We start from the raw sequence: 15,579 nt of genomic DNA on the forward strand, positions 1-15,579 counted from the left end.
CTGCGTTCTTGAGTTTCTGGGATCTGGTCTCGATTTGGAAATTTGTTCCTCTTTCTTCTCCAGATTGGGCTGTGTCCTTGTCATGTCCAATATGCTCTGTGCTGTTGTTTCCTGGGCTACCTCTTCTTGGCTCTTACCTAGATTACCACCTTCACTCTCTTGGTCACTAAGATTAATATAGGCCTCCGCGAAGTCCTGCGCTTCCTGTACGGATTCCAATCGTAACCTCTGTTCTTGCCAGGTAAACATCAGGCCTTCCAGTAGAAGCCAACGATAACGTATCCCTTGTTTCCTCAACCATGTTGTCAAAAAGTCATATTTTGTCCGAATGTCTTGTACTCGTCTCAGGAGCTGGGGCAATACTGTTAGTCGGTTATCTTTGTAGGTAAAAGCTTGGTCCCTCGTTTTCCGAAACACTTCATCTCTTAGTGCTGTTCTAGTAAATCGAACATGGATCTCTTTAGGGAGCTTGTTGCGCCGAGCATAGCTGGTATATACTCGGTACACATCGTCAATATCTCTTGAAACTTCTGCAAAATCTCTTCCAGTAATTCTTGCAACAATCTCTCCCATTAGTACATCCAAGTGCTCACCTTTCTCTTCAGGGACATTCTGAAACCGTAAGAAGTAGCCAGATCTATTCATTTCGAGGAAGATAATCTCTTCCTCGATTTTTTTATTAGCCAAGGCTTGCCAAAGTTCGAGCCGCTCCATCCTACATGTCACTTTCTCGGAAGCTTGAATCCGTTCCTCATGATTAGTCAAAGTATTTTGGACCTCCTCAAACTTTGCATGAAACAACCTTGTCTCAGTAGTTAACGTTTCGACATTCCTCTTCAGCTCTTCCAAGGTTTGTGATGTTGAATCTTGATTTTTAATTAATGTTTCCTGTATAGACTGGAGAATATCTTGCGTCGATGCTTTTCCCGGAGTAGCCACGTCTTCAGATGATCTTTGTAGTGTCACAGAGGTAGTGGCTGGAGATGAGGCTGAAGAGGTTGTGATTGCCTTCTTCTTCAAAGTAGTAGTCACGGTAGCCATTTTGGATATTCCTAAAAAGTCTTTCCAAGCAATCATACAACACCAAATGGTTTCACTACCTATCAAAATTCACTCTTACTTCGCTATGTCCAATGTCCAAACCACACTAGGGGTAAATTTGCTCACTAATTCCTACTGGTTATCTAATTCCTACTGGCTATCTAAAAGGAAATAGGAAAGGAAAGGAAAAGGGAAAAAAAAGGGGGGGAAGTCCAACTATAATGAACCTAGGTGTAGTTAGCAATTTTGGTCACTAGATGGCAGCAGACACTAACTTCTCCAGTTCTCCAGCTCTTCCTGCAACGAAAGCAAATTCAAAAGTGATTGCTCATACAAATGGCGTTTTTCAAAAACAGAAAATGTTAGTACTAAGTCAAAGATAGGAAAATCAAAGGAAGCACAGCACTCTTTCTTTCAAGGTCTGTGGGGGATCACATTCCCAAACAGTAAGTCAAAATTCAAAATTCACCAGTCGTAAAAACAGGGTGAAATCAGATCGCAGTAATCAGTTATAATCCAAGGTTGATAATCTTCTCAAACTGCCAACTAACTTCACTGCCATCTCACTTAGTTTAGGCTCTGGGAGTAGAAAAGATTTTAAACTCCACTACCTTGTGGCTTCCAATCGAATCCCAGTCTCAAATTACCGAATCAGTCTTTTAGTTTGGTTTGGATGAATAGACTTCCTCAAGCAGTATAGCCACAGCCTCGGGGCGCCATAACAGGCATCCTCTCACTGGGCCGACATCGGGGAGGAACTTCAGTCTCTTCGTGCAGCCTGCACTTTCCACATGGAGCTGGCAAACTCCCCTCTTTTCCACCAAGCTTTCCCACTCGGTGTTGGCTTCAAAGAAGCTTCAATGAAGCCGCTGGGTACAGCGAAAGGAGAATTGGCTCGGGAGAAGAATCCCTTGCCTCCTCCGGCTGCTGTGACATCACAGGAAGTCCGCACCTCACTGTTTTTTTATGGGACAGGAGCATAGTGGTTTTTTAGTGCGTTTTGTAGCACTTGCCATGGTACGGATTGTACCGGAGTAGGTTCAGACAGGGCTTCAGCGGTGTCGAACATGTCATGCCTGTAGTGGCTCAGGAACAGCGCTTTTTTCTGGTTGTCCGACATTCTGAGGAAGTCATTCGCTTCCATGAAGCACCCGAACCTTGTCATATGACCCGTGTCCCTCCTGGTTAGTACTGGCTTCCCGGGAGGTTACACGAGGCTGGCTCCAAGGAATTATCAACGCTTCACTGAGTGAGGATTACTTCCCCATGGCCTTGAAAGAGGCGGTGGTGAGGCCTCTCCTCAAGAAGCCTTCCATGGACCCGGCAGTGTTAGCCAACTATCGTCCTGTCTCCAACCTTCACTTTGTTGCGAAGGTTGTTGAGAGTGTGGTCGCATGACAGTTTCCACAATACCTGGAGGAAACGTCTTATCTAGATCCATTCCAGTCAGGCTTCAGGCCCGGGTACAGCATGGAAACGGCATTGGTCGCATTGGTAGATGATCTCTGGAGGGCTCGGGACAGGGGTTGCTTCTCTGTTCTGGTCCTGTTAGACCTCTCAGCGGCTTTTCATACCATCGACCATGGTACCATGCTGCGCCAGTTGGAAGAGTTGGGGATGGGGGGCACCATATTACGGTGGTTCTCCTCCTTTCTCTCGGACCGGTTGCAGTTGTGTTGGCAGGGGGGCAGAGGTCGACCTCGAGATGCCTCATATGTGGGGTGCCTCAGGGGTCGGTTCTCTAGCCCCTTCTGTTCAACATTTATGTGAAGCCGCTGGGTGAGATCATCTGTGGCTTCGGGGTGAAGTACCACCAGTATGCTGACGACACCCAGCTGTACATCTCCACCCCGGGCCACCCCAATGATGCCCTTGAAGTGATATCCCGGTGCCTGGAGGCCATGCGGATCTGGATGGGGAGGAACAGGCTCAGGCTCAACCCATCCAAGACTGAGTGGCTGTGGTTTCCGGCACCCCGATATAGTCAGTTGACTCCATCACTGACTATTGGAGGCGAGTCGTTGGCCCCCATGGAGAGGGCTCGCAACTTGGGCATCCTCCTGGACACACAGCTGTCCTTGGAGGAATATCTGACGGCTGTGGCCAGGGACACTTTTTATCAGGTTCGCCTGATCTGCCAATTGCGGCCCTTCCTAGATCGGGATTCCTTGTGCACAGTCACTCATGCCCTTGTTACCTCTCGCCTGGACTACGGCAACACTCTCTACATGGGGCTCCCCTTGAAGAGCACCTGGAGACTATAGCTGGTCCAGAATGCGGCTGCGCGGGTAGTGACGGGAGCTGCATGGCGCTCCCACATAACACCTCTCCTGTGTGAGCTGCACTGGCTCCCAGTGGTCTTCCTGGTGCGCTTCAAGGTGTTGGTTATCACCTTTAAAGCGCTCCATGGCATAGGACCTGGATATCTTCGAGACTGTCTGCTGCCACCAATGACCTCCCACTGACGGGTGCGCTCCCACAGAGAGGGCCTCCTCAGGGTGCCATCAGCCAAGCAATGTAGACTGGTCGCCCCCAGGGGGAGGGCCTTCTCTGTGGGGGCACCTGCTCTCTGGAATCAACTGCCCCCAGAGATATGAAAAATTCAAGACCTCGGTGCCTTCCGCCGTGCCCTGAAGACCTTCCTTTTTTAGCAAGCCGGGCTGGCTTAATGCTTTTTAAATGTTTTTAATACGTTTTGTTACTGTTTTTTAATTTTGGAGCCAAATTTATATATATATATATATTTAAATTGTTTTTAATGTTTGTATCTATGTTTTTTACTTTGGCTGTACACCGCCCTGAGTCCTTCGGAAGAAGGGCGGTCTATAAATTTGATAATAAATAAATATAAGTGCCCCATTTCTCCTTCACTGGGTTGAATGGTGCCGGCAGATGGAATTCAGACATGCTTGCCGCAATTCTGCGTGTTTGAATTGGCGCGCAAGATGGCCACCATTTGCTTTTGCCGCCGGGCTGGATTGTTTCATTGTCAGCTCTTTTTGATTCCAGTGTTTTCTTCAGGATCCCACCTTCGTCACCAGTGTTAGATAGGTGGATTGAAGAGAGTGAAGACAGGTTTCAGACAACAGCTCTTTATTCAGCAACTAGATGGTAAAATTGTTCCAGATTCCATGAAACTCCTTGTCTAACAAGTTCAGACTGGTTGGGTGTCAAACTTTGCCTATCAAGGCAGCTTCATTCCAATCCGTATCAGCAGTCAATAACTTGAAATTGGCTATATATAGCTTCATTCTTCTGCTGCCTTGCTTGAATTGCTGAATTTAGTAGTTGGTTGTTATAACTTGTATTGGGTCCCCAAATTATGCTCTGAATCTATTTTTTTTTTTTATTTATTTATTTATTTATTTATTTATTTATTTATTTATTTATTATTTATTATTTATTTGTTTGTTTGTTTGTTTGTTTGACTTATATGCTGCCCTCTCTCCAAAGGACTCAGGGCGGCTCGCTTCAGTGAAACAATCACAATAAATACACATTAAAACAGACTAAAACAGACTAAAACCAATTTAAAACAGTAGACCCCATCAGTCCAGGCTAGGGGGTTTAAACAACCATGTCTTAAGCTCATGGCGGAAGGTACGAAGGTCTGGGGCCAATTGAAGACCCAAGGAAGTTGATTCCAGAGGGTGGGCGCGCCCACAGAGAAGGCTCTACCCCGGATTTCCGGCGGCGACCTCAGTGCGTTAGGGACGAAAGGGGCGAAGCTCCGTTCCTGGGTCCCTAACAATCCCGCATCTGGAGCCAAAACAGGCACTATTGATCTCGTAGTGATCAATAGTTTAAAGGGGAACATCTTAGGACCTTGGAGGAGATCGCAACTTCTCCGAAGGTACAAGATAAAGCCCTTAATCCAGAGTGAGGGAAAACCAGCCTTACGGGGCTGGCCGGAGGCGCTGATAACTGTATAAGAGGGAAGCGAAGATCGAAAACTAAAAGAGGTCAACAGAAGACCATTATTTAGAAAAACCCAAAAAACTACCTGATAGTAAGAAGTAGCGCTGGTGGAAGAGAAATCCGAAAAAAGAAAGGGGATAAGCGGTGACGGAAGATAGATCGGAATGGAGCCATCTTGAAAGTAAAGTGACAGCGCAAAAATCTGAACAGCTGAGTGTACAGGGAGAGCAGAAGAGCGGAAGAAGGTAATTCTTATGAATACTGCAACGAGAATAGTGAATAATTTAAAAAGACTTGAATATTATTATTAGATCTTATAAGTGTGGACTGGATTGAGTGGAGAGAATTGGATAAAAAACAAAACAAGAACAGACCGTGCAACATCAGAGTGAGCGGAGAGTGTGTGTGCAGCGTGGAGTGCTGGAGATTGGAGGAGAGGAGAGGAACCTGGACGGATCTTTACAAACCGATCGTATTGGATTTTACTGACATGGAGTTGCCAGAGTGGATTGAACTAGATAATTTGAGAAAGAAATAGCTTGTGGGAGAGTGTGGAGAGAGTTGGGACAAACTCCGGTAAAACCGATTGGAGTGGATTTATATAAACTATCTTTTAGTGATACTTCTTGTGAAGATTAGGATACAAAACTGATACAAAGTGTGAGAGACTTTGACTACTTGACTATTTGACTATTAGAGACTGAACTGTTTCGATTGAACTATTCAAATATTGACTAATAGCTGATTAACCAGACGATAAGGACTTAAATAGAGGATATAAGATATTGAACATTATACCCTTGGGGCCGGACGTGGATTCTACTAATAGGAACACAGAGGACTATAGATTAAATTGGATGGCGGAATAATCAAGGTGAACAGGGTGATCCAGACTTTTGGAACCATATTTGGTTGGAAGAAAGATAAGTTTACATAATAACAACAAAGATAAAAGACTATAGAGTCAAACTACAACAGAGAGTTAATGGACAATATATATATGTTTGGTTCGATGTAAACTTATTATACTATATATCATAAGATACTAGAGCCAGAAAATAACCTCTAATAACTTATTAGTTTTTCTCTTAAGTAGTTTATCTATTTTGTCTATTTGAAGTTAATTAAACAATTATAGCATATTATATTTAATTATATTTATTCAATTTATCCATATACACCTAATTAATTTAAATAATCTGATAGAGCTATAATAATTAATCTGATATTGATTTCATTTTAGAACTATTATAATAAAATACATTTTATTCTGTAAGTAATTGAAAAATAAGGCAATTAATGAATTGTTAGAAGCCTACCTTTTCCTCGTTGTTTCCCCCTTTTCTTGCTTTTCCCCCCGCTTTCCTTTTTGCTCTTTTCCCAATATTGTATTATTGATTAGAAATATTCTGAAAAAAATTTGTAAAAATAATCCTGCATCCAAGTTATAAATATTATACAGGTGAGAATTTTATGAAATTGTGGGCAAAAATAATAAGCATAATAGATATGGCAACCTCAAGCACATCAACTACTGTTAAATCAACCAAGAAAATATCTCCAACCCAAACACTATTGGTGGCTTCCGCGGCTCAGCAGAAGACAGGGGAAACAACAGATAAAGAAAAGACTAACATAGGTATGCAAAACATCCAAGCTGCCCTTGCAATGATCCAGGAGGGAATGAAAAGGATGGAAGATAAGATGACCCTCAATCATGATGAAACTAAAAGTAATCACGAACAAATGCGATTGGATGTAGGGGAAATCAAAGATGAGATTAGAAATAGAGATGAGAAAATAGAGAAAATTCAACAAAATATTACCGAAAATGAACAGAGAATCCATAAAGTTGAGGAAAAGGCGGAAGCCACAGCTATCAGGTTGGAACAGATGGAGAATCAACAAGTGATAAGGAGTCGAGATACCGAAGATGCACTGACATTTCTTGAAATGGAAAGAACGTTGTCTTACCTGAACGTTCCTTTTCAGTTCTCTGCGACTGCAATCCACCTCTGGGTTCCTTCCTCATCGCTTCTCTTTTGACTGGGTGATATCTTTAAAATTGTGTCTTTGTGCTGTGGCCACGCCCCACTTTCCCATGATGCACCAGTCTTTGAACGAAGGTGTGACCAACTAGTCAAAAATTTCAAAATTAACAGTAACAACTCTAAAAAACCATGAATTCTGGAACTAGTGAAAACCAGAACAGTCAGTAACCAAAAGGGTGGGAGTGGATTGCAGTCGCAGAGAGCTGAAAAGGAATGTTCAGGTAAGACAACGTTCTTTTTCCAGCACTCTGCTCCTGCAATCCACCTCTGGGATATACCAAAGTTCAGATCCCAAGGGTGGGAAACTAATTGGTCCCTGAACTCTGGACGTCAATAACACTCTGAAGGACACGTCGACCGAAAGAAGCTTCAGTGGAGGCATAAGCATTGATACGATAATGTCTGATGAAAGGTGTCACAGAAGACCAAGTAGCGGCCCTACATATGTCAGAAACTGAGGCCTGCGTAGCCCAGGCAGCTGACAATGCCGCACTCCGTGTGGAATGTGGTAAAATTCGATCTGGAACAGCTCGGGAACGTTGCTGGTAAGCTGTAGCTATACACGACTTAATCCACCTGCCCACGGTGGATGGAGAAATCTTCTGGCCTAAGGATGTTGGATGAAAAGACACTAGAAGAGCCTCAGTTTTCCGGAATGATTCAGTTCTGCGAATATAACGACGCAGAGCTCTGCGCACGTCGAGGGTATGCCAGTCCTTTTCACGTTGATGCCGTGGTGACGGGCAGAAATCCGGAAGAATGAGCTCCTGAGCACGATGAAAATATGAGTTCACCTTGGGCAAGAAAGCAGGATCCAGACGCAGTATCACTGTATTAGGTTGGAAGATACAGAGATCCTTTCTAATCGAAAGAGCAGAGAGCTCAGATACGCGTCTGGCCGAAGTGACAGCTAAAAGGAAAGTTACCTTGAGCGACAAAAACTTGAGGGGAATTGATCCCAGTGGTTCAAAACGGGGAGACATCAGAGCTTGAAGGACGAGAGAAAGGTCCCAGGTTGGATACCGATGGACAGGAGGTGGGCATAGATTCATGGCCCCATGAAGAAACCCCTTAAGCAGTGGATGCAGAGCTAAAGACGAATAAGGAGGGCACCTTACGACTGTAGACAGCGCCGCCGTCTGACGACGAAGAGTAGATGGCGACAATCCTTTGTCTAAACCGATTGCAAGAAGCACAGGACGTCTTCAATCCTGGCTGAAGTAGGGTCCACCAGGTTCGTCGCACACCAGGCACAGAACGATCTCCAGGTCGACTCGTATATCCGCGATGTCGATGGTCGTCGGGAAGCTTGGATCGTACTTATGACAGAGTCGGGGAGCCAGTCCTTTCGCAAGATGACCCGCTCAAACGCCAAACGGCCAATCGGAGCCACCCTGGGTCTGGATGGTCGATGGCCCCTTGACGTAAGGCGATGCGTTCCGGTGGAATCAGCCACAGTGGACGGGTCGACAGCGCCACTAGATCTGCGTACCACTGCCGACGGGGCCAGTCGGGGGCCACCAGGAGCAGCTTGGCTCGTTCCTCCAACAGCCTCCGAATCACCTGGGGAATCAAGGGAGCCGGGGGAAAGGCGTACAAGAGCCCCAGAGGCCAGCGGCACCGGAGTGCGTCCTGATCCATCGCTGAGTGGCACGGGTAACGAGTCACAGAGTGAGGTAGTTGGGCGTTCAACGGGCTGGCGAACAAGTCTACTACAGGCATGCCGAAGATGCGAGTCGCCTCGTGAAAAAGTCTTGGGTCCAGTTGCCACTCCGATTGATCGCGGCTTTGCCTGCTGAGCCAATCTGCCCGCACGTTGTCTGTGCCTGAGATGTGATCGGCTCTCAGAGAGAGAACATGGTGTTCCGCCCAACGCAATAGATGTTCCGCTTCCAGCATTAGTGGCCTTGAATGAGTCCCTCCTTCTTTGTTTACATGGGCCTTGGCTGTAATGTTGTCCGTGAGGACAAGCACGTGGTGACCCTCCAACTGCGATTGGAAATGGCGGAGGGCTAGCCGGATGGCCCTCAGTTCCAACAGATTGATATTGTGACCTTTTTCCAAGTCGGACCAACGGCCCTGCACTACCTGATTTAGAAGGTGTGCACCCCAGCCCCGAAGACTGCCATCCGAAGTCAGAGTCAGTTGGTCCTGTATCAGAAAATACGAACCTTTGAATGGCTGGACCTATCCACCACTGGAACGACAGCCGAAGTTGGGGCGGAAGAGACACTTTGTGGGAGGAATCGCTGTGGCCCAAACGTTGGAAAGGTAGCAGGAACCATTGTAGCGGCCTCGCGTGGCGTCGAGCCCACAGCACAATCGAGAAGCACGAAACCATTTTCCCCAGTAGTTGTGAGAGCTGGAGAAGAGGTACAGACCGATGTGAAAGAATTTGACGGATCAAATCTTGAATGTTCCGAATTCTGTCCGGGGAGAGAAAAACCTGATCTTGTGTAGAGTCGATCACTGCCCCCAAATGCAGTAGCGACATGGACGGGTGAAGATGACTCTTTGGAAAATTTATTGAAAATCCATGGTCCTGGAATACCTTGATGACTAGTTGAAGGTCTCGGGCAGCCTGACTCCTGGAAGATGACAATACCAGGATGTCGTCGAGATAACAGAGTACCCGAACCGGGATCTTTCGGAGGGAAGCCGCCACGACAGCCACCAATTTGGTGAAGGTCCTTGGGGCAGAGGATAAGCCAAAGGGCATCGGGCAATATTGATAATGGTCCTGTCCAATTTGAAAAGGTAGAAACTTTCTGTGTGCGGGCAAAACTGGAAAATGCAGATATGCCTCCCTGAGGTCGACTGATTGAAGGAGGTCGCCACGACGAACCCCCCCCCCAGGATGGACCCCAGGGAGTGCATCTTGAATCTGCGATAACAGATGGAGAGGTTGAGATCTTTCAAGTTCAAGATAGCCCTCCAACCTCCGGAATGTTTCGGGACCAGAAAGAGAGTTGAGTAGAAGCCCAAGCCATGTTATTGCGGCGGGACCCTCTCTATTGCCCTGATGTGGAGTAGATGGAGGACCTGTTCCTGTAGCAGGCGGCCCATTTTGGGTGAATGAGGTGCAGGACAACAAATATGACAAGATGGGGGACATCCCAGAAATTTGATCAACAGGCCGGAGGCCACCGTATGGAGGACCCATGCGTCCGAGGTCGACTGCTCCCATTGGTGATGAAAAAATTGCAGACGACCGCCGATGGGATCCAGCGACCTGCAGTCATTTCCCCCTGCGAAATTGGCGGTATACAGACCCATGGAAGGGGCGCTTGGAGGCAGTGGTGTTTCTGGACCTGTCACGAAACCGCTGGCGATCAGAGGAACGGTCAGAACCGAAGTACTGCGGGCGTTGTGAGTAGGGGCCACCCGAACCCGACGCCGCCCGAAAGGACTGTCTTTGATAGTAAGGCGTATAACGTTGTTCAGGCCTGCGATACGATGATGTTGGCATAACCTTCCGTTTGTCCTTATCCTCGATAAGAACAGGATCGAGTGCGGAGCCAAACAGATTCGGGGCCTTGTATGGGGCCGCCGCCAAACGCCATTTGGCCTTGGAGTCGGCCCTCCAGTTCCGAAGCCAAAACAAGCGACGGGATGTTACTGACGACACCAATGCCCTGGAGGCAAACTTCACAGAATTCAGTGAGGCGTCAGCTGAATATTCCGTAGCAGCTACAATTTTGTTTATGTCCTGGTGCAGGCGTGTATCTTCCAGTGGCAGTCTATCCTGAAGTTGCCTTAGCCAAAGCAACGTTGCCCGGTTAAAAAATGATGTAGCGGTCGCGGTCTTGATTGTCCATGCCAAGGCCTGATGTTCCTTACAGAAAGAAAGCTCAGACTTCCTGTCCTCCGATTTCAAGCCGTCTAGTGAGTCGGTGGAAATAACGACAACGAAGACAGACCAGCAATTGGTGGATCCACTACGGGCACACTCAGCATGGCGTCCAAATCCGGAGCCGCACAGTATAGTTTCTTATCAATACTATTAGGGCCCGTTGAAGAAGCCGGTTGAGACCAAGGCGTTTGTAACACGTCAGAAAAAAGTTGAGGACAAGGAATGAAGTCCCTGCCCAGCTTGGAAGATGAAAACAAAGCCTCGTGGGGGGCCGACGTAGAAGCAGACTCAGACGGTATAGTGGTCGAAGTAGACATGTTCGTGATTTGACGCGCTTTGTGAAGGAGGGATTTAAATAAGGAGGGTCTGAAAAGTCCAGCAAAGGCAGGAACATCAGGTGTCAGGCCTTCATCTTCTGAAAATTCCAAATCCTCCATTGCATCGTCCCCTTGATCAGATTCCTCCGAAGATTCGGGTGCGAAGCGGCGAGAGGACTTCAAAGGAGGCAGGGTAGGAGGTTGAGACACCTGTGGGGGAGGCACCTGAGCTTGTAGACAGGGCGGCTGTTGGATTCCTGCGGCCAGTAGTGAGGACAGGGCATTCGATAGTAAGAGTTGCAAGTCCACCTGGGAAGACACTAACTGGCCATCAGCTCCACGAAGACCGGCGGCGGTTTGTGTGAAAGTCGCCTCGGGGCGAGATGTAGAAGAAGAAACAGGAGGAAGTAGACCAACCGATGAAACGTCCGGCAGAGAAATAGAAGCTCCCTTGGACAGCCGCCCCGAAGTACTTGGCCGTATTGGACCAGTTGTAGATTCTCGAGTTGGAGAAGGAGGAGCTTGGCCGGAGGCAAAAATAGATGCCAGGGTGGCCTGTCTGGCCTTGTCATATTGGCGCTCAAGGGCCTTGTGGCGTCGTTGAGCATCCTTATCCGCCGCCGACGACTTATGCTGACGGGAGTCCTCAGAGGCAGAAGCCAATCTGCCACGTGATTTAGATTTGTGTTTGGCCGGAGCCCTAGGTGGACTAGGCTCATGCTCCATGTCAGAAGATAGGTAAGCATCCGCCATTCTTTTGTTTGTTTGTTTGTTTTAATTAATTATTATTAATAATATTTTTTTTTTGAAAAATATTAGGAATTCAAAACAACTGTAAAAATCCGAACTATATACAACGAGACACCAATGAGGCCACGGGCAATTGAAGCAGTCCAGCCAAATTCCAACAAAAGGAAAAGAAGGCAATCGCTTGATAAGGTGTCAGAAAAAAAAGGAAAAAGCCCCAAATGCAGTGGGATAGCTGGAGGTTGCCACAAATTGCTAAGGAGAATGAGTGCTCACCCGAAGAAAGCAAAGGCACAGAACACAAGGGCAACACAAACAATAGCGACCCGACAGAAAAACGGGTGACTCAAGGCTGCTCGTCAGATAAAAAGGCCCTTTGTAGCGGTTTTGGCGCCAAACACAACAACAAAATGGCGGCCACGAGATCGTGATAAAATGGCCACCAGTGCAGGCAAGGGGAGAGCCGCGGTTTGATGGCCGAAAAGAGGAAGGCCCGATGTCAAATTTCACTAGGCGCCACCCGAAGAACAGGCGCCAGCAAAGCTCACCACCGTCGGAAGGTCAGCGCTCCAGGATGGTCAGGTGCAGCTTCTGATAGAACGCCTGCTGGCTGGAGCGGTAAACTTGAATGGGCAGACAAATGGAGCTCCGTGCCCACTAGCAGCAGCGGTGGAGGTAATCAAACATCAGAGCCCACAGGGCGAACCATGCGAAGAGCTCCGGAGCCGCCCTAGGAGAGCCGAAAAAGGTTCGTTGAAAGGAAATGGTGTGTGGGGGGGGAAAGCGGCAAACGCGAAACCCCACGCCACACACCGGCGGCTGTAGAAAGGACAGGGTACCGCTCCGAAGGGTCGGAAACCCGAGCTGCGTTCAACAGACGATAAGGATCCCGGCGGAAGACGGGCTGGTTTCCCGAGCCCCACTCTCACGCCCTGCAGCTCACAGATATGGCTCTCACTGAGAATGAAAAAACTAAGAAAAATAAATTAAAACCTAACGCAATGAAGCTAAAACCACCTCAAAAAATTCAGCACGAAGAAAAAACACACCAGTCAGTCAGCGACTGAGAGAAAAGACTGGTGCATCATGGGAAAGTGGGGCGTGGCCACAGCACGAAGACACAATTTTAAAGATATCACCCAGTCAAAAGAGAAGCGATGAGGAAGGAACCCAGAGGTGGATTGCAGGAGCAGAGTGCTGGAAAAAAAGGCATCTTTCTACTTAAGATTCCAAAATATAGAAGAACAGAGAGACGAAGACTTGGGCGAAATCATGGTTGGAATTTTGGCAGAGGCGACACACAAAGATAAAGATGAAATAAGAGGTGGTATTGATGAAATTTACAGGGCCTTCACAAATTATGCAAGAAGAAACAAACTCCCTAAAGAAGTACACATCAGATTTACGAAAAAAAACAATGAAAGAAGAAATATACCGAAAGATGAGAGAGGAGACAGTTATGTACAAAGGGAGGGAAGTTCTAACACTAAAACAAGTACCGAGAAGGGCCAGGGATGGGAGAAAAGATTATAACTTCTTAACCCGACAGTTAAATAAGCTCAAGATAAAATTCAGATGGCTTATACCAGAAGGAGTACTTATTTCATGGGAAGGAAGAAAATTTCGAATTGACACCATAGAAAAAGCCCAGGATTTCACCAATCAACACTTAGGATATGAAGGAGAACAGGAGAGCAGAGGAGGTAGAGAAGATCAAAACCCCAGTGACCAAGAGGAGCAACCAACAAACAAGGAGGACAAGGAACGGAAGAGGGGAAAGTTGGGGAAGGAGGAAATGACGGGGACTACACAAAGAGTCACAAGAAACACAACAAAACTTAAAATAACAGACAAATAAACAACAGCAGGAATGGAAGAAGAACTAAAACTCATCTCTATAAATATAAACCAAGCAAAAGACATCAGACATTCACTAAACTGCAAAAATTAGGAGCAGATATAATCACATTACAAGAGGTACACATAAAAAAACAACAGAAAAAATTACTCGAAAATAAAAAACTAGGAGTAATATACACATCCTTAGGCGACTGTAAAAAAAGGGGAGTGGTAATATATGTTAGAGATCATATAAGAAGAAAGCCAATATATGCGGACAAAGAGGGTCGAGTCTTAATAATAGAAGTAAAACTGGAAACAAAAATAATACTGTTAGTAGCCATTTACGCTCCAAACGGAAACCAAATAGATTTCTATAAAAAACTACATGATAAATTAAAGGAGTTGGATTATGAAAATTTGCATCATCAGAGATTTTAATGCAATTGTTAACACACAAGAAGATTACCATAGTAATAGGAAGAATAAAATCAAAAGGAAGACATTGCCACAAACATTCAAGGATTTGGTACAAGAAATGAGTCTACATGACACTTGGCGAGAATTAAATACTAAAACCAAACAGTACACACACTTTTCTGGCCCACATCAATCGTGGTCAAGATTGGATATGGCTTGGATGACACCCCAATTAAGTAAAGAAACACACGACGTAGAAATTATGCCTAGCATATGGGCCGACCACAATCCCATTAAAATAATTTGGAAAGGCTCCTGAAAACAAAAAAGATGGAAAATGGACACAAGTATTATAAAGGAAAAAGAGTATCTACAAATGATAGAAAAGGAGATTAAGATATTTTTTCAAATTAACACAAAGGACCAAACGTCGTTACAAAATTTATGGGACACGACGAAAGCTTATATTAGGTAGGGGCTTAACTATTGCATATGTGGCAAAAAGAAAAAAAGAGAAACAAAGAATCAGGAACGACTTATTGGAAGAAATCAGGATAGAGGAAACTAAATTACAACAGTACCCTAATAACAAGATAGCACAGCAAAAACTTAATTTGGCTAAACACAAATTGAATTTGACTACAAAAGCTGAATTGGCACAAAAAATAAAAATGGCAAAACAGACCAACTTTGAACATGCAAACAAAACTGGACGCTGGTTAGCTTACAAATTAAAAAAACAAACAGAAAAAAGAATTATTCACCAACTCCAGGACGAATCAGGAACTTTAGTCCACACACACCTAGATAAGAAAAACATAGTCAAAACATTCTTTCAAAATCTCTATCGACAGGAAGATGTCCCGGAAGACCAAATTCGAAAATATCTTAGTAAAGTGAATATTACACAATTCGAAGAAGAGCATAGAGAGACCCTGAACCGCCCCATAACAATGACCGAACTGACCGAAGCTCACAAAAAACAAAAGAACAATAAAACCCCAGGACCAGATGGAATTCCTACTGAATTTTATAAACACTCCCAACAAGAAATAGATGAAATATTGCTACAAGTCTTCAATGCAGCATTATTGACAGCTGAAATTCCAAAATTATGGACAGAAACCATTATTACGTTAATACACAAAGAAGACTTAGATCCGACCCAAGTTAGAAATTACAGACCCATTTCATTACTCAATGTGGATTACAAACTATTTATATCAATACTAGCGCAGAGACTCAAAACAATAATTCATAAATATATACATGCAGACCAAAACGGCTTTATATGCAGGAGGCAGATTAAAAATAATTTGAGAACAATTATAGATATTCTGGAATATTACGATAAGAAGATAGACAAGGAAGTAGCCTTAATATCTCTCGATGC

At 45.4% G+C, this 15,579-nt stretch overlaps 1 protein-coding gene across 9 annotated transcripts in view; it reads right to left on the reverse strand.

Moving 5' to 3' along the window:
• UBE2E2 (ubiquitin conjugating enzyme E2 E2) overlaps positions 1–15,579 on the reverse strand; it is a 168,942-nt gene that overhangs the window by 61,991 nt on the left and 91,372 nt on the right. For 2 of the 9 annotated variants that reach the window (XM_087892570.1, XM_060685764.2), the window contains exon 3: positions 1–1,338. The exons of the other annotated variants lie outside the window; for them this stretch is intronic. In XM_087892570.1, the coding sequence (XP_087748696.1) occupies positions 1–1,077 (1,077 nt within the window). In that variant the 5' untranslated portion in view covers positions 1,078–1,338. The remainder of the gene's footprint in view (positions 1,339–15,579) is intronic. 9 annotated transcript variants of the gene reach the window in all.

This window comes from Pantherophis guttatus, chromosome 4 (genome assembly GCF_059756535.1).
Source record: "Pantherophis guttatus breed Tessera chromosome 4, ASM5975653v1, whole genome shotgun sequence".
In the NCBI taxonomy this organism is placed as follows: domain Eukaryota; kingdom Metazoa; phylum Chordata; class Lepidosauria; order Squamata; family Colubridae; genus Pantherophis; species Pantherophis guttatus.